At 34.9% G+C, this 17170-nt stretch overlaps 5 protein-coding genes across 10 annotated transcripts; 1 reads left to right on the top strand and 4 right to left on the bottom strand.

Annotated features, from left to right (window-relative positions):
* The first annotated feature begins 1659 nt into the window (after positions 1–1659).
* Positions 1660–6189, top strand: LOC138939574 (uncharacterized). 2 transcript variants are annotated; one of them, XM_070307456.1, is made up of 8 exons: positions 1660–1914; positions 2034–2141; positions 3091–3888; positions 3973–4097; positions 4178–4336; positions 4444–4713; positions 4914–5165; positions 5352–6189. In XM_070307456.1, the coding sequence occupies exons 1-8, from the start codon at positions 1809–1811 to the stop codon at positions 5685–5687; spliced, it is 2154 nt and encodes a 717-aa protein (XP_070163557.1). In that variant the 5' UTR covers positions 1660–1808; the 3' UTR covers positions 5688–6189. The 2 variants fall into 2 exon arrangements, with proteins under 2 accessions (XP_070163557.1, XP_070163556.1); XM_070307455.1 differs by lacking the exon at positions 2034–2141.
* Snapin (SNAP associated protein) lies at positions 3189–8341 on the bottom strand. 2 transcript variants are annotated; one of them, XM_070307481.1, is made up of 3 exons: positions 8097–8341; positions 7372–7692; positions 3189–3588 (listed from the first exon to the last, which is right to left on the bottom strand). In XM_070307481.1, exons 1-2 carry the CDS (start codon positions 8246–8248, stop codon positions 7380–7382), a joined length of 465 nt encoding a protein of 154 aa, XP_070163582.1. In that variant the 5' UTR covers positions 8249–8341; the 3' UTR covers positions 3189–3588; positions 7372–7379. The 2 variants fall into 2 exon arrangements, with proteins under 2 accessions (XP_070163582.1, XP_070163581.1); XM_070307480.1 differs by lacking the exon at positions 3189–3588 and adding an exon at positions 7171–7252.
* On the bottom strand, positions 5934–7380 carry Hemk2 (HemK methyltransferase 2). The gene has a single exon (XM_070307471.1). It carries the CDS (start codon positions 7263–7265, stop codon positions 6603–6605), a length of 663 nt encoding a protein of 220 aa, XP_070163572.1. The 5' UTR covers positions 7266–7380; the 3' UTR covers positions 5934–6602.
* Positions 8342–8394: 53 nt separating the features above from the next.
* Positions 8395–12191, bottom strand: LOC138939578 (uncharacterized). 3 transcript variants are annotated; one of them, XM_070307464.1, is made up of 7 exons: positions 11764–12191; positions 10959–11442; positions 10661–10885; positions 10493–10572; positions 10004–10099; positions 9688–9897; positions 9219–9588 (listed from the first exon to the last, which is right to left on the bottom strand). In XM_070307464.1, exons 2-7 carry the CDS (start codon positions 11412–11414, stop codon positions 9324–9326), a joined length of 1332 nt encoding a protein of 443 aa, XP_070163565.1. In that variant the 5' UTR covers positions 11415–11442; positions 11764–12191; the 3' UTR covers positions 9219–9323. The 3 variants fall into 3 exon arrangements, with proteins under 3 accessions (XP_070163566.1, XP_070163565.1, XP_070163567.1); XM_070307465.1 differs by lacking the exon at positions 9219–9588 and adding an exon at positions 8395–8521 and having other exon boundaries at positions 10959–12191; XM_070307466.1 differs by having other exon boundaries at positions 9490–9605; positions 10959–12191.
* Positions 12192–12280: 89 nt separating this feature from the next.
* On the bottom strand, positions 12281–16748 carry Pmp34 (Peroxisomal Membrane Protein 34). Of its 2 annotated transcripts, none has more exons than XM_070307468.1 (9): positions 16201–16746; positions 15602–15865; positions 15457–15517; positions 14889–14955; positions 14564–14712; positions 14003–14119; positions 12945–13192; positions 12751–12818; positions 12281–12605 (listed from the first exon to the last, which is right to left on the bottom strand). In XM_070307468.1, exons 2-9 carry the CDS (start codon positions 15671–15673, stop codon positions 12461–12463), a joined length of 927 nt encoding a protein of 308 aa, XP_070163569.1. In that variant the 5' UTR covers positions 15674–15865; positions 16201–16746; the 3' UTR covers positions 12281–12460. The 2 variants fall into 2 exon arrangements, with proteins under 2 accessions (XP_070163569.1, XP_070163571.1); XM_070307470.1 differs by having other exon boundaries at positions 12515–12605; positions 12952–13192; positions 16201–16748.
* Positions 16749–17170: the final 422 nt, after the last annotated feature.

The raw sequence follows: 17170 nt of genomic DNA, 5'->3' as shown, positions 1-17170 counted from the left end.
CGCTCGGATACATCCGAATGCATCGTACCCGAGGCTGAGACGACCGCAGGCGGCGCGTCACGATTCAATTTCACTGATGAATTCGTGGCGTAAAAACTAAGGCGATGGAAAGCATTCGCGCACGAGCGAATGCTTTCCTGCACTTCCTACAAGTACGCGACATCGAATTAATCGAAAGTGAGCGTAAAATTTTGCACTCGTTGATGATGACACTAGCAAAAGTTTGCTGAGCCGAAAAGAAGCCGCGCACTTTGCACGTGTATGTTTCGCAATCTTGCGAGGCGAGCCAAAATTATCTATCAAGCGTGCGAATGATTGATGCTATGCGCAATTATCATAATTTTCATTTCAATATAATCATAATTATTATTATTATTATTATATATTGCGCATGCGTGTGAATCATTAATATTTATGAATTACTAATTTATTTATTGATTAAATTAAATAGTTAAACTTTCAATTGTATTTTAATCGATAATTCTCTTGATCCCGTTTTCTCATTTCTCACATTTTCATCTGCGATAAGAATAACATTGTCTTACGCGAGATTAGAGAAGAACTAAGCGCGTACGAACAGAAGAGAAAAAAAGAAAAAAAACCGTACTTAAAACCAGATTCACGATAATTCTGATCGCTATGATATTAATGAGGGTCATCGTTCGTGAAAAGATCCCGCTTTATTTCCACGGAAGAGAACGGCAACGACCCTCTTAACAACATTCGTATGTTCAAAAATATGAGAGATTAAGTGCTCACGCGAACATGTCCATAAATTATCTCAACAAGATGGTCTAGAATTTATGAGACGCGTGAGACGGGACAGTGCGCGATTATGCTTGTGCGTAAATCCATCCTGACGAAACGTGCCGCTAATACAAGTAGCCGCACGTGAGAAGAAGCAAACAATAATGGAAACGATCGCGATCCGAGATTAAAACAACGAACGCCACGCCATTTGCTCGCGCGCAAAATTTTCCGCTAAAGCTCTGTCGAGATAATTGCGAGTGATTTCTTTTTTTTTTTTTTTTTCTTCCTTCTACGACGATTAATTTCGCCAACCTAGCCGGGACCTTGGAGATGAATCGACTTGCCAGTCATCGCTTGCCGAAATAATCTTCGGCAGACGTTAATCTTTGCCAGATGAATTTCATCGGTCTGCGCGATTTCGAACCTTGGATATCCGCCGGCGATTACAAGACAATTAGAAAACCGCGAAGAGATGTTCCTCGGCGATGTTACTTTCGAAATGGAAACAGGTTAAGTTATAAGGTGATACGCTGTTTACATAGTGTTTCTCGCGCATTCCAGCACGCACGCGGAGACCTTGAAGAGGCGTCTAACGCGCGTCTAACCGTGTCTGCATATACATAGATTTTCATAATCGCGTCGTTGTTTTTCGTGTTACCTACACAGTCATAGAACGCGGAAACCGAGACCTTGAGGAGAGATCACACGGCGCGCATCGGCTCTCGCTCCACTTCTCACAATATAAGTCATTCCGCCTGCACGGTGACGTCAACTGTCAAAAGCTGCGATCACGGCCATAGATTTCATAATGATCACTTTCTACTTTCGACCGACGAGACCGGTTCACCGTTCACCGTTCTTGGGTATAGCTTTAGATGTACTATTTTCAACCACGTGTCAATGACACTTGACCCTCGCGACTCTCGCGAACGCGATCTCACGGATCGATTATTTTTATGGACGAGATTTCGCTCGAAAATCGAGAGTACTGACGTGATCGCGGAGAGAGATTTTAATTATATTAAATATGAAAAGAAAAAAAAATTTACAGGACGGGGATGAGGCTCATCGCGGTGATCCTCGTCGTCGCATTCTCGGGTGCAGCGGTTGGCCAGGATTTCGGCGGTCACGCTCTCTTCGTGAGAACCCCGGACGCGGATCCCGGTAAGAGAAATGCGAAGGGACTCTTGCGAGTCCGCTCGGCGGAGGAGAGAGACGATACGGTTGTTCCGCGGTGGCAAAATACGAACCTGATCACAAACGAATGGTTTGAAATTCATTAGCTCGCTCGAGAGTCCAGCGGGCTGCTGCCCCAGCATCGCCGGCAGACGTGATGGCGCAAAATATCCTAGAGTGGATTCAGGGGATCTACCAGCAGGGCGTACGTAAAAGTAGGTTTCCGACTTTCAGCCGTCGACGGCGCGACACGAAGCCCCACCGTCCCCATCGCCGTACGCGCGAGTAACGAGTATTTCTTCCTTCTTCTTCTTCTTTTTTTTTTTTTTTTTTTTTTGTTTCTCCACGACGATCGAATCTAGCAAATCTGACGCCGCGCGCTGATTTATAGACGGTTCAGTGCCGCTGATGGTCAGAGGGACGCTACCCATGGACGTAAATTGCGATTTCGTGCGCAAAAAGCTGCGACTATGCGCAGCCGACGCAGTCGTCGCATCGATTTAGATGTTATAGACGCGCAAAATTATTAATTCATAACTCGCCGCTCTACTAATCAATCATTTCTGTTATGACGCTTTGACGTCGCGGTAGTTTCCTCATGTTCGACGCTGAGATTGGCTTTCATACACGCTTAATCCGACCGACAAGAAATTATTTTCACTTACAACGCACTGATGTCAAATCAATGCACTCTGAATTAATTCACGAGGATGTATATATTTCACCATCTTTACTTATATTTAAAAAAAAAAATGGGTTTTGTATTCAAAGAGACAGAGACGAACGCGCACAAATATTTATAGAAATTAATAAAACTTATTTAACAAACTGGTAGAATCATATTCACGAACTTCGATAATATTATCAACAGCATCGATATGAAAAGTATTGCTATTGCATTTTTTCAATGTTATTTTATCAGCAAGATGCCTAAAAAAGTATTGAAATATTAATCCATGTGTAATTTTCCATTTTACTTAATATTTTATTTCTGTTGTATTGTATAACATTGATAAAAGATTATCGAATAAATATATCGTATGAATTTTTTTCTAGAAAGTTACAGCTTTTCAATCGCAACACTTTTCATTCATATCATTCATATCATGTCGATGAGAAGCATCGGTGGATTCTTACTCTCGACGAGCCCACGTTTTCTTACAGCTCGCCAGCAATCGGACTCAAACGCGTATTTGCCGCCGTTCACCACCCAACGACCACCCGAGAAACCCCGACCGTTCCAGCCATCGGGGGTGACAAGTTTTCCAGCCCAGAGGCCGTCGTCGCTCTACACCCCGCCGAACACCGGCGGTTACCCGGGTTCCGTACAGCCCCTCTACTCCACTCCGAGACCGAGCTTTCCCAGCAGCCAGCAACCTTCGTCAACGTATGTGCCGTCAAGTTTCAGCGGCTCCACGTCCTACAATCCTCGGCCGAGTCAACCCTCGTACTCTAACGCGGGCTCGTCGGCCTTTCCGCCGCTCAACTCTCCGGAATCGTCGAGCACTTACCTTTCACCGCAACCGACGTCCTTCCCGTCGACCAGTCCGAGACCATCTCTGCCAGGGTCCACGAGCGGCGGCGATGGATTTTCGGGCACCGGCTACCAATCTTCCGTCGGCGTCGGCAGCACTGCGGGAGGATACTCGTCCGGAGGTAGCCCTGGAACATTACAACCGCCGGTTACAGGGGGATACTCAACTCCAGGTGGCTTCTCCACGTCGTACGGCTACCCATCGGAACGGCCCACCCCGGGTTTTCCAACCCCAGGCGAGAGTGGTGGAGGATATCCCAGTTCAGGTTATCCCCCAAGCGGGGGATCTACCTCGACTGGATACGCACCCTCCACCCCTAGACCGTTCCCTCCCTTTACTACGCCAGGTGAAGCCGGCACTGGTACTGCTGCACCAGGAATTCCCGAAACTGGAACTCCAGGCACTATTTCAGGAGAAACTACTGGAGGTATGTTCCTCTTTCTATTGGAACTTATAGTATGTACAATATATAGACACACCTGAGAGAATACAATTTGATTTTATCGTCAAGTCGCTGCGGATGACGATCTCAATCATCCCCCGCATATTCATAGTCTCGATGTCGAATGCAGTAAAACCATGATGACGATCAATATCGAATTCAATCGCGCTTTCGACGGCCTTATTTATTCTAAGGTAAACATCGAACAATCGAGAATCTCTCGTATCGAAACTCATCGGTAATATTAATCTATCAACTCTGTCTCAAATTTCAGGGATTCTATATGAATCCGGAATGCAGGTATGTAGAACAGAACTCGGGCCAAACGAAATATTCCTTTACTGTGAGTTTAGACTCGTGCGGAACTCAATTCATCAATGATTTCGAGGGTGAAGCCGGTCAAGCTTACTTGGAGAACGTTCTTGTATTACAGGTAAGACGGGATCGAGCCAAGAAGATTTATTATTTTCTCGAGTCCTCGATTTATTTTAGAAAGAGACAAAAAAATCACCTTGATATAAAAAATATCTATCGCTTCAGAACGAACCGGGTATACAAGAAGTTTGGGACACAGTGCGGAGAGTACGATGCCTCTGGGAAGGAAACATTAACAAAGCCCTAACGGTAAACTTCTCAGTGGACATGTTGAACCAGGAAATCGTTACCTTCAGCGGCGATACGGCTACAGCCAAACTGGATATTCAAATCGGTAGAGGACCTTTCGCACCTGCAGCCGATGGATTAGTAAAGATAGGAGAGACAATGACCTTAGTCGTCTCCGTGGAAGGCGATCCTGGCTTCGATCTACAGGTACGCACCAACACGTTATAACAAAGTAATAAAGATAAATATAATTAATTAATATACAAAAAATAATTATGAATTGGTAATTACTTTTCAACGTTTTACGATTAATTTTTTAAATAACAAAGTTTTAATTTCTCCTTCAATCGCAAATAAAAAATATAGATTAAAAACCAAATTTAATTAGATATAATTATCTTTTCAAGGTGCGCGATTGCGTGGCGCGAGACGAAGCTTCGACCAACATGCTGCAGCTCACCGATGAAAGAGGCTGCATCTTGAAGCCAAAGCTGTTTGGTGCCTTCCAGAAGACAAACGATACCGGAAGTACAGGCGCTTCTATCATAGCTTACGCTTTCTTCCAAGCTTTTAAATTCCCCGACGTAATGGATCTATTCATCGAGTGTAATGTCGAACTATGCAAAACGGATTGCGAGTCCTGTCCAGAAGGAGATCAAGTAAGATGCACACAAAAGTCAGATGATAATTTTCTATTATCGTTAACATTAAAATATCTGTTCTAAAACCTAAAATATTGATGACATATAATTCCAAAAATTTCACATTATTATTCTACATTTTTTAATTTCTTTCCATTTTTTTTTATACAATTCGTATTGTACATATAAATTAATTTGTTTTAGCAAATCGAACCAGGTAGACGTCGTCGATCGGTAATGTACACATCTACGAACACTTCGACGAACCCGAATTTGCTATCGGATCCGGTTCGTGTCGGACGTCGTTTCAAAGTGATCATGCTAGACGATTTAAGCACAGCATCCAGCCAGATCTTGGAGAGCATGGAGGAAACGGCCGTCGAGACGATGATAAAGACGAAAGATGTTTGCATGAGCAACGGTGGCTTTTACACGACTTTCTCCGTTATGTTGAGCACGCTCTTCGTCGCGACCATAAGCGCGGCTGTGTTTTATATTAAATTGCAACGGATTCGTCGAACAAAATTTGTGGATTCGTAGGAGGATATTATTTATAACACCTCGATAGTTACTATCGTAACACGTAACACATTAGGAAAGGAGTTGCATAGCAAACGATAAACGCGTGCCAGTAATCAAATAATGCTTAAGCGAACACGTTACCCTTCATCGCTTCGTAATCATTTTTCCTACCAAGCAATTGATAGAGAAACGCCGAAGAAAAAAATATACACAGAGATGTCTGGAACAATTGTTATTACAATTGTTATGACAAATTGAGACAATTTTTTTTTTTTTTTAATTCGTTGTTCCCGTGTATCTATAAATTAATTTTGATACAATTAATTTTTTTTATCAGAACATGATAAATTTATTTTACTCGACAGGGGTGTGCAGCCATATTTTACATATCAGTTTACGAATATAATCTAACAAACTACTCGTGCAATCCTCGGATGACGGTAGTGCTCTCATTTTGCGTAATATTGAATACCGATACGATATGGTATTTATCGCATACTTCGATATCAACAATGTAGATCTTAAGGAATTTAAATAAATTATGATATTTGTAAAAAAAAGCTGTCTCTCATTATCATTAGCCCCTTTTACAAACGGATACGATCGCTATCTCTTAATTCCTAAAGATGGAATAAAAATATATGGATAAGGAATTATATTATATTTCTAGGGAATATAATATAATATTATATTAATTGTAATTTTTTATACATAATATTTTATAAATAATCTAAACAACGTTTTACGCGTACAACAAATATGTACACGATTCACATAAATGCAGTGTTGTTTTATCTTCAGCATAATTCATCACCATAGAAATTAATTGTGTACACGAATGCATAAAATCTATGAAATAATATATCTTATTCTTTGTATAATATTACAAGTATAAAAGATATTACATCTCTAATATCTATAGATGTTATATCTCTAATGTAATGTTAAGCTTATTTCATCCGACCTAACTTTACAAAAACGTAAAATATATAAGTACTCTCCTCTTACTTTCCTCTCACGAATGATTTTACCGGACATACCTAATTTTTGGAAAACACTCAGTATATATTCAGGATCATTTTCTTTAATAACGACCAAATAAAACAAGCCTGCGTCTGATAAGATTTTGGGAATTGTGGTAAATATCTGTTCCATAACTTGCCTACCATTTTTGCCACCTGCCCAAGTCTTAAATATAAGTCTATTGTCTAGCGCTTCTTCATATTCTGTAACTACATACGGTGGATTAAATAAAATAACATCAAATGTATATCTAATCTGTATGCAATCTAACAAATTCATGTGGAGAACATCTATATCAACAGAATTAACCAGACTAGTTCTTTTGGTGGCCCTACATGCATCGGGATTTATATCAATTGCAATACAATGACCGTTATATCTTTTCAATGCCATTGCTAGAGCCGTGATAACTATACCAGAACCACTACCTATCTCTAAACAAATCACAGGTTTCGTCGCATGCAGAATCTCTAAATCTGCTTCCAAAGCATCTATTAGAAGGTACGAATCTTCGGAAGGATCATAAACTGTCTTGAGTTCTTCATCTGACAGATTAACTACTGGAGTTTCCATTATGTATAATAAAAATCGTAAGAAGTATTTTTATAAAACTTGCAAAATAGTTAATGTTAGGTAATAATTTGAAAAATGAAAAATTATTAATAGTATAGTTAATTACATTGAAAATTATTGTTGTTTATCAGCTTCCACTTTGGTTGATTCTTCTTTATCCGGATCAACAGTAGTACCACTATACGCAGAACTATTATCCAAGAGTGTCTTTCTCTTAGCAGTGCTCTTTTCAACAGCTTGATGCACTTTGTTTAATCGCTCTTGAGTGGTTTGCAAGATATTGCTAACAATGGTAATTTTATGCTTAGCGTTGATGAGTTTCTTCACATAAGAATCTGTTTCCATCGGATATTGTAATGCTTCGTTAATTCTCTGAAGTTCCTCTGTTAAGGATTCAATCCGCTGCTTTAGCTCTATTTGACATATCCTACAATAAAAAAAAAAAACATGTGTAAAAATAATAAACTCTTTGTAATTGTGCGCAAAACAACTCGATATAGATTAGATGCACAAATATATCCTTTTACAACATTTCAATAATTCAACAATTGTACGCAGAAATTAAACTTGAATTTTAAAATAGTCGAGAATTCTCTTGTAAAAAGCAGATAACAATAAAGTATATTTTGTATACGTATAAATAAACCGCCATTTTTTATTTTGTCACGATTTAATCAACAGACATGTATTTTGCAATTAGATACCACATGTCGTGAAAGAAATGTGAGAATAATAAACGTATAGTCATAAATTTTGCAAAAAAAAAAAAAAGAGAGTAAATGTTATTATTGTATGGATGCTGGAACGAACGGTAACGAAAAACGACATCACCTTGTGGCGCGAATTCTATCATCCAACTGATCCACCGTAGGTTTCAAAAGATTCATAAGACCCTCCGTTAACGCATCTCGCGTGGGATTCTCGCAAAAGTCGTCTATCTTGTCGTCGATAGACGTATTGTCACTCGCCGTGTCCACGTCCATGTTATGGCTGTAGTGAAGGCGAAGAAAGTAAGAGAGAGAGAGAGAGGAGGCGAGATTCCGCCTCTCGCGGCGAGAGGCGCAGCGACCTGAACACCGTGCTTTGACGCCATATTGACTGATTCGATATTTCGAGAATCGCAATATTTTCGATATATTTCGAAACGGTCATAGAACGCATCGGTGGATCGTGCAGTCGCATCCAAACGTTTCGATCTGAGTGTTTCTCGCGATTTTTGTCACGAAGAAAGGAGAATTGTTGTCACAATAGAATCCCTGGTGGGAGAAGTTATTGTAAGTATCACGTAAAGTGTCGTATGTTTGGAGTAACATGTTAAATTCCGTGTATATAATTAATATTATACAATTATTGCCACTTCTCGGCATCGACGATATCCGTAGTTCTCGAATCGATCAAAAAATGTTGCCTTTATATATTTCAAGTTATCTTTTTTGCAAAATGCAAGGAAAATGTAATGAGTGTAAGATTATCGCTAGATATAATCGTCGTAATTCTGTTATTATTTGCGTGTGATCCGAAACCAAAAATGATTTGCATATATGTTAACGAGGTATATTGCATAAGATATATATTTTCTTAATAAATGATTTAGAATTAAATTAAAGAATTTAATTCCTATTTTGTAAAAAAATAGCTTGAAAATAATATATGACGAAGAATAATCGTATAAATATTTTCAGATGCTGCTGCGTTGTTCCTCATATTGTTTAACCCGTTGCAGGATGATATATAGCTGTACACAAAGACAGGTGAGTAAAATAATTAAATTTCGCAATAATCAATTATTATATGACTTGTCGGTATGAATTATTATATAAATTTTTATATCATTTTCTTGAAAAAACATAATTTATTTTAAATTTTATTTTATGAACGATAAAATTTATATATAAATTTTGCAAATACTTAAAAATCTACGCAAATATATACATATTTTTATGATTTATTTTAAAGACAGTTTGTTATTTATTTTTATAAAAAAATATCGTTTATCGTGAATTTTTATGTATTGATAAGTCACGTAATAACAGATTTCCACAATATTATATAATAATGTTATTGTTTCGCGCGAAGAAAAATAAAAGGCCAGAAAACGATATCAAAAAACACGTTAAAAAAGGAAAAACTAGTTGTCTGATAAGTTTGAATTTTTGCGGGTTTAGCCGAAGATGATTTCATAACATGACCAACGAAATTCGACATTCGATTATTCTTTCCGTTCGAGTGAACATTTTTATAATTAATGACATTATAATCCGACATTAAATCCAAATCTTCAGAATCCATATCGATCAATTTACGATGTTCTATTGATTTATTCCTGCGTATAAATTTTTGCTGTAAATATATTTGCTTAAATATAATCTAAAAATCGAAAGAGTTTTCTATACATATTTTACGAAATAAATATGCATATTACTTTTTCCATCTATTCGTTTCGGAAGAGCTCCAAGATTCAGTTTCGATACATCGACTAGTGTGACAATCGCATTTTAATGCCAAGCTTTTTGATAATGTGGCGGAACGTGGATCATGGTCAGTAATTATCGGCGATTCGGTTGTCGGTGAATCTTCTTCGAATTCTTCGTCAGCATCCATTTCTGAACTTTTCTCTGGATACCAAATATTCCTAAATAAAAAGTATTTTTATCTGTTATTTATACTCTAAAAGAAAATTATTATATCAAAAAAATATACAATAAGTCAATGCACATTTTTTTAAACATTTGACTTACATTGAATTTTCCTGAACGGTTTGCAAGATGTTTTTAGTATTTACTTTTTCATGGTCAGCTATTTTCAAAGTTTCCTTCTTTAATACTTTAAACTCGCTAAAATTGTGTGTATATTGATAGAGATTATCTGATAATTTGAATTGTATATATATTTTGCTTCGATAATAGAGAGAAAGAGAGATAAAGCATTAGTGAACAGCTGTTCCAGTAAATAGTCGTTTTTATTATAATAAATTAATAATCGTTTGTAATAAATTAATTAAATCCAAGTAATATATATATATTTATATATATATCCCTATTGTATATATATCTCTATATTTAAAAATGTAATTATATTGTTTTCTATATAAATAAATATAAGAAAATGTAATGTTTTTTTCTTTTTTCTTTAATAAGATTATATATTGGATATTTATTCTATTAATTACAATCTCTCTCTTTGTCACATTCTCTTATTTTATATATTTTATATATTCGAACACTAACTTTATTTCTTCACTGCATTCTGTGGACGATTTCATATTTATAGAACATTGTAATTTATTCCTCACTGGCACTTTTCTATTCTGTTATTTAAAATGAAGAAATTAAAAAAATAAGTGTCTTAATAAGCTAAATATTTTAATCGATAATAAATATATCAAAAAATTATACCGAATAAACGTGAGATTCTTCATATGCAGACGAATAGGAATTAGGTTTTATGCGCGGAATTTTGCTATTCTGCGAAATATACAATTTTGCATTTTTATCAATTTTTTTAGATGTTTCATCATATGAATTTCCTTGAGATGCATGAATAGCTACGTTCATAAAGTTTTTATCATTTTCTGCTATTTCTAGTGGCTCTTGAATGTCTCTCGAATGCACCAAATTTTTCTAAATATTATATAAATTAATGCAAAGTTAATAGAGAATGTAATTGTAAGAAAAAAAAATTGTTAAGACAAACTTCATGATGATTAAGCGTCAAGGTAACAGCGTCAATCTTTCCTTTTCCAAAATCTTCAGTATCTCGAGTAATTTCCGAGGAAGATATCGATTCTTTTTCAATCTCGACAACATTGGAAATTTGCTGCGGATGAATCTTCGTAATCTTTTTCGTTTGTATTTTTGATTTAAAAACAATGCCTCTCTTTTTAGTTGTTACATTTACTTTTCCGCGAGTATAAAGACTTCTCTTCTTGATCGGCGCCGATAATCCGTCGCTGGAGTCCGACCAGCTCGGGTTCCGTGTATTACTATCAATTTTCGAGGCTGGAATATCGGGCTGACTAATAGCTGCCTCATAATCATGGGATATGACTGCGGATTTTGATTCAAATTTACTTTTCGTAGCAACTATCGTGTCGGTCGTTTCTTCATTAATCGCATTTTCGCGTGTACTGCGACGCGACGGTGGATTCATCGTATTTTCAGCATGACTGACGCTATAGCTAAAATCATTCGTTCTTCTCAATAATAATTTTTATATCTTTCATTTTTGATTTAATAAAAATTAATATTTACAGAAAAAAATTCTAAAAAAAATTGAAGCGTTTACTAATATCAAAAATATTCGAAATTCACAAAACATTTTGAAATTATTTTATATATTTGTGTGTGTGTGTGTGTGTGTGTGTGTGTATGTGTGTGACATCGAAGCTGTTGCTAACGTTAATAATAATAAAGAAAAGTCAGTACATTATGTTATTTACATTTCTATTCTTAATTTGAAAAATCAAGCAATCTTTTTATGTGCATTTACTAATTCTTACTTGGAAGTCACGGATTTGCAACTGTTAGACTGCGCTTGGCTTTTAGATAATTTACGTATTTTAAGTTTAGCCAGGAGTTTTAATATCGCCTCAGATCGCCCGACATTTACGCATTCCGCCTCTTTGTCCTGCCTTCTTGCATTTGCTTTACGCGTTTGCAAAAGCGGCCGCACTAAATGATTCAATTTGTATCGAAGTTGCGGTCGAGAACGATGATGTGATTTTCGTGAATTCGCCAGTATCTCACGCGAGTACGTTCACATTTTTCTTAAATACTCTCACAAATTCCATCGCCCGATTAATCAATTCCTTTCTGACGCGCTATCATCGAGCTCGATAAAACTATTAATCGCACGTTTCAATATCAATTCGACTATCGAATGATTAGTATGAAGTATGCAAAATGTACATTTAATTATTTATTTAATTTCATATATAAAGATAATCAAAAAAGTGGAAATTGATATAAATTCTTTTAAACTCTCAATTGTGTGTGAAAGAGATTGCCATGGTGTAATAATTTTAATACTAATACCCCTTATATATTGTACTTGTCCCATAAGATTACAAGAGAAATAACATTCATAGGAATGTATAAATTTTCTATGTACGTAATATTATACTCATAAATACGCATTTGATTTGAAGATCGTGTATCTTGAGATAATGAAATAGTGTCATTATTAAAAACAAATCGTTATATGAGAATAGGCTTATGTAAAAGTATACGGAAAACGAATCGTGCGATCTTCTCGTAAGCCAAAAACATCAAGGCGGCTGTGAGGACAGTTTGCAAAAGTTTAGACTCCATTCCTTTGTACAATCCAGCTATCCCTTGCTTCCTGTGTGCAAAAATCATGCGTTCGTTAACGGTTAATAAATTATATAAAAAAAAAAAAAAAAATACACAAAGTAAAATAGTAAATAAAATATTAAAATATATAAATAATATATATTTTTCATATAAATAAACATATTTTCACTTACTTCAGAATGTAGAATAGTATTTGCACCGTGCCTGCGTTTGGAGGTAAATTAGGATACTTACGTCCATGCTGAAATTACAATATTTATCGATTAAAATTGTGCAATAATTTTTCTGTCCAAGTCTTCATTTATTAATTTTTGGAAAATAAACGAAAATATAAGAATTCATCATTAATATTGTATATTATCGTTACCCTCAACTTGGTTTGCACAAGCTGCAGAGGATATGTTAATGATGTAGCGATCATTTTCGCTATCGCACCGATAGCGAAGAAAACCCATGCCGGTGGCTGAGCGCCGCCGAGAGACACGTTGAGTCTTCTTTTAATACTCTCGTATGTCATGAATTGTATAGCGGGATTCGCGACGAGCATGAGACTTGGCAATGTTCCTGCCCACAACTGTTTCAAACCTTCGTATTTCCATATATGCATGAGACCGTCTGTAAAAAAAGATGCTATTTACATAAGAAAATATGATATAATCTAGCATTTAATATAGAAACAATGTGCAGATAGGAACAACGCTACGTGACAACTAATACGTTGCAGAAAAATTTTAAAAATAAAAATAATCTTTAAAAAATTTTGATGATTTTAGAATATTGATTTTTAAAAATTTACATAAATATATATTTTACAATATATTTCATAATGTAATCAAATTTAATAAATTTCATTAATTTCATTATAAATTTAAATAATTTAATAAACTCAATTAAATAATATATTTAAATACATAAATATAATAACTTAGTTTCTTTCTCTCTCTCTCTCTCTCTCTCTCTCTCTCTCTCATGTATATAAATGCAAGATGAGTGCGCTAAATTTTTATAATAATTGCAGCTAATAACAAACCTATCATTAAAAAAATTATGGACTTTCATTTAACTTTCTTATATTATATTTCAATATTTGTCTGATTTCTTGGGTGTTGAGTTTATAAACTCGCAAGATAATTTATTTGCCCTCGATATAATGCAATATCACGCCACTTGTTGAATGTCGTAAGCGCATTTTAAATGATGACGCAAACGTATAGTCCTAACGTATAGTGACGCTTATTTCCATATACATATTATCTTTTACATAAATGCATACATCGTCTGACAGAAGATGTATACGTGGTGCATTAATATTGATTGAGATGTAAATAAAGTATTATTGAAATTACTATTAAAAGTATAGAAAATAATGACAATTAATTATATGACATATATATTTAAATGCACATTTGCATGAAATATACCTACCGTATAAAGTAGTATATTCGTTATTATTTCTTTCTGGATGAGTAACTTCGATACCTCTCATCTTCAATCTCGTGTTCACAACCCACAGAGGTGTTGTCGTAAGAACATTGATTATACCTGAAATAGATAGACATAGATTTAGAGGGTGTCTTAAAGTTTCTAACAATATTACATGTAGTAAGGTTAGCAGTTTGATCAAAGTTTACTTTTCTTTTATACTCTTTTCATTATTTTTTTTTCCATTTTTCAATCTTCTATTACAACGTGCTTTAATATTCAATATTATTAATATTATTATTATATATATATATGTCATCGTCGATAAAGATCCTCAATTAAAATTATTTTTTGTGAATAAAGTATATTATAATAAAATAAATTGAAGAATATTATTAATATTTTTACATATTTTATTTTAATTCATTTATCTTTTCTTAATCATCTACAATTTAAAAACTTTCAATGCTTTACTTATTTGCTTAAAAAATACAATTATGTAAATGTAAAACAATTCCGAGCAATTCCCTCTATAAATAATTAATAAACTGAGTAAAGTTGTACCAGCGATCGACGCGATAAACAAGTCGCTGCTAGCCGTTTGATTTCTTCTGCTTCTCAACTCTTTTAAACCATGGAATGTGTAGAAATAAACAAAATTACTCGCGCATAAGCTTTGCAGAACAGGCACCATACCTCTGTACAATGTCCATCTTGAATACAACAAATGACAATTAAATTATTTCAATCGTATCTTTCGAAACTTTGATAATGCAGAATAAATTTTTTTAGAAATATTTATTGTAATTTCTATCAGACATTTTTTCGCACAAAAAAAAGACATATGGATCTCTCTTCACAAAAAAAAAAAAAACTTGCAAATACGTACGGTCCTTCTTTCGCAACAAGTTCTCGTATAATCGCCAACGTATTTTTCGATTGTCGTCCCTCTTCCACTAGAAAAATTCCAAATAGAAAAATAGATTCTCGATAAGATTATTACGTAAATCAAAGTGTGAAAAAGATAAGAACTACATATAAATATTGTAATGATTGAGATTTGTGTAATATGTAATGATGTACCGTTCTCTCTTTACAAAGATTTCTTACGCACTTTTATATTTCTATTTTCCGTGCGTTGTTATAAAACATTACAATTATTACAATTGTTACTACATTATTTTATCATTATCATATTTTAAATGTTTTATATAAAATATACACACTGTGTATATTATAAATATATGTATACTTTATATTAAATGTTCTATAATCTTATACTTATTATATCATTATAAAATAATAATGAAGTCATGAGAATAACAGAGTATTATTTAAAAGTGACATCGCATTTATCGAAAGCTTGTTGCCGATGTTTCAATGCATATTGTAAAGGAAACAAGTACAAAATTGGCTTGTCACGTATATAAATTCGATAATACATAAATATGAATTACATTGTAAACGACTTCGCACGGTATCCAGAGGGTAGAAGGCTGCCATCGCGATCACGCTACCCTGAAATGTCGAAATGTCAAAGTTACTTCCGGCGTGGAAATACACGTGTACGATATCGTATAAAATACAATACAATATACACACTGCTGCACCGGATATCGCGTGTACCAACGAGTCGTAGGTAAAGATACTTCTATTGCGTCCATCGGCAACCATTTTAACGGAGTTTCAAAGGCCAATTAGATCGTAAATTGTAATATAAACTTGACAGTTAACTCGCTGTCTCAAGAAGCTGTTACGCACATACATCGCGGATAACACGATTCAAATCGCATCATGACACAATATCTCGATCGATCGTTGACACTTTTAAAATTTCTTCTTGCAATATACTATCTGTGTAATCGTCTGGAAAAAATTAGGTAAAATAAAATATATATTATAGTCTATCAAACAGGGAATTTGATTCTGAGATTCTTCATCTCTTCGTAAAATATACCGATATATCATTAAGCTGATATTATTTAAATTTAAAATAAGAAGCTATTAAGTATTTATATTTTTTTAATCTCTTTAATTCATATATTCTTTATAAAAGAATACAGTATTATAAAAATTACAGGGAAAAAATTTTACATCTTTTAATTGTCTTAATTCAATTAATTTAATTTCTCAATTTTTCGAACAAATAATATAAAAGATGTATTATATTATATATGTATATAAATCTTTTTCTTACTCACTTTTTCAGCATAGCAAAAATTTTCTCGTTCTAATTATCACTCAATCTCATAGATTTTTAGCGCAAATCTAAAAAAAAAAAAAAAAGAAAGAAAAAGAAAATGTCCGAAATTGTCCCAACGCGGTCTTTATCCTATATACTGCAATTTTATTATCTATAATTATTTAATAATTCTCACAATTGCGCTTTAAAGTTTTGTAATTTTCGCATCGAATCAGCCGCGGGGCAATATACCGGCGAGCGTTTATCTACCGCGACTGCTCACTGCGTGACGAACGTGCTGATACTATCGTGTGCGTACAAATTCCGAGACGTAATACTTATATAAGAGGAAGTCCACGACACGCTCGTTCGATGCCAGCTGGCCTTCACGGGCGACCGTTGCGCGAACTGTTTTAACGATACGCTATGCTATGTTATCTTTGTTCAGAGAACGCTTTTATCGAAACGATATTATATTGTCTCGCGATTTTCGTTATCCGATCACGTTGATTCGCGTTCACCCGCACTCGAGATATCGCCGATGTGTTTCGATGTGGCGAACAGGCACACACAATATACAGCTACAACACGCTTGCGCTCTTAACGCCGCGTGTTTAGAAGCGAAGAGGTCGATATAGGCAACGAGTGTGCATGCGCGTTGATGAAAGGGTGATCGTTGGTGATTAGTGGATAACATGCCCCTTTTAAAGGGAAAAAAAAAATCAAACGCGATTTCGGAAATTATGCAAAAATATGCATCGCTTTTTGAAAACGTTACGCTCCTTTCATTCTTCAAAAATATATTTATAATCTCGTTTCTCGCACTATCCTGTGAAATTCACAATGTATATGGAAAAATTTTCGAAACGCAATTTTGGGAAAAAGTCGAATGTGAAAATTTTGAAACGCAAAAATTGCGCCAGAGTATACGTCATTTTAATTACAATATATATATTGGAGAATTTCAAAATATTGAAGAAAATGTTAGA

This window comes from Polyergus mexicanus, unplaced genomic scaffold (genome assembly GCF_030449975.1).
Source record: "Polyergus mexicanus isolate NDT 795.1 unplaced genomic scaffold, iyPolMexi1.0 SCAF_14, whole genome shotgun sequence".
NCBI lineage: Eukaryota > Metazoa > Arthropoda > Insecta > Hymenoptera > Formicidae > Polyergus > Polyergus mexicanus.
This window is presented reverse-complemented; position numbering and strand designations above follow the sequence as displayed.

What these genes read in the sequence shown, in the direction of transcription:
- LOC138939574 (XM_070307456.1), top strand. Translation starts at nt 1,809, where the DNA reads ATGAGGCTCATCGCGGTGATCCTCGTCGTCGCATTCTCGGGTGCAGCG. An exon ending in ACGGCCTTATTTATTCTAAG is followed by an intron (nt 4,098 to 4,177) that starts GTAAACATCGAA and finishes CTCAAATTTCAG; the next exon opens with GGATTCTATATGAATCCGGA. An exon ending in CCTGTCCAGAAGGAGATCAA is followed by an intron (nt 5,166 to 5,351) that starts GTAAGATGCACA and finishes AATTTGTTTTAG; the next exon opens with CAAATCGAACCAGGTAGACG.
- Hemk2 (XM_070307471.1), bottom strand. Translation starts at nt 7,265, where the DNA reads ATGGAAACTCCAGTAGTTAATCTGTCAGATGAAGAACTCAAGACAGTT.
- Snapin (XM_070307481.1), bottom strand. Translation starts at nt 8,248, where the DNA reads ATGGACGTGGACACGGCGAGTGACAATACGTCTATCGACGACAAGATA. An exon ending in GATAGAATTCGCGCCACAAG is followed by an intron (nt 7,693 to 8,096) that starts GTGATGTCGTTT and finishes TTTTTATTGTAG; the next exon opens with GATATGTCAAATAGAGCTAA.
- LOC138939578 (XM_070307464.1), bottom strand. Translation starts at nt 11,414, where the DNA reads ATGAATCCACCGTCGCGTCGCAGTACACGCGAAAATGCGATTAATGAA. An exon ending in AAGAATCTCACGTTTATTCG is followed by an intron (nt 10,573 to 10,660) that starts GTATAATTTTTT and finishes TTTAAATAACAG; the next exon opens with AATAGAAAAGTGCCAGTGAG. An exon ending in GAAACGAATAGATGGAAAAA is followed by an intron (nt 9,589 to 9,687) that starts GTAATATGCATA and finishes ATTTATACGCAG; the next exon opens with GAATAAATCAATAGAACATC.
- Pmp34 (XM_070307468.1), bottom strand. Translation starts at nt 15,673, where the DNA reads ATGGTTGCCGATGGACGCAATAGAAGTATCTTTACCTACGACTCGTTG. An exon ending in CTTGTTGCGAAAGAAGGACC is followed by an intron (nt 14,713 to 14,888) that starts GTACGTATTTGC and finishes GTTGTATTCAAG; the next exon opens with ATGGACATTGTACAGAGGTA. An exon ending in CGAATATACTACTTTATACG is followed by an intron (nt 13,193 to 14,002) that starts GTAGGTATATTT and finishes CTTTTTTTACAG; the next exon opens with ACGGTCTCATGCATATATGG.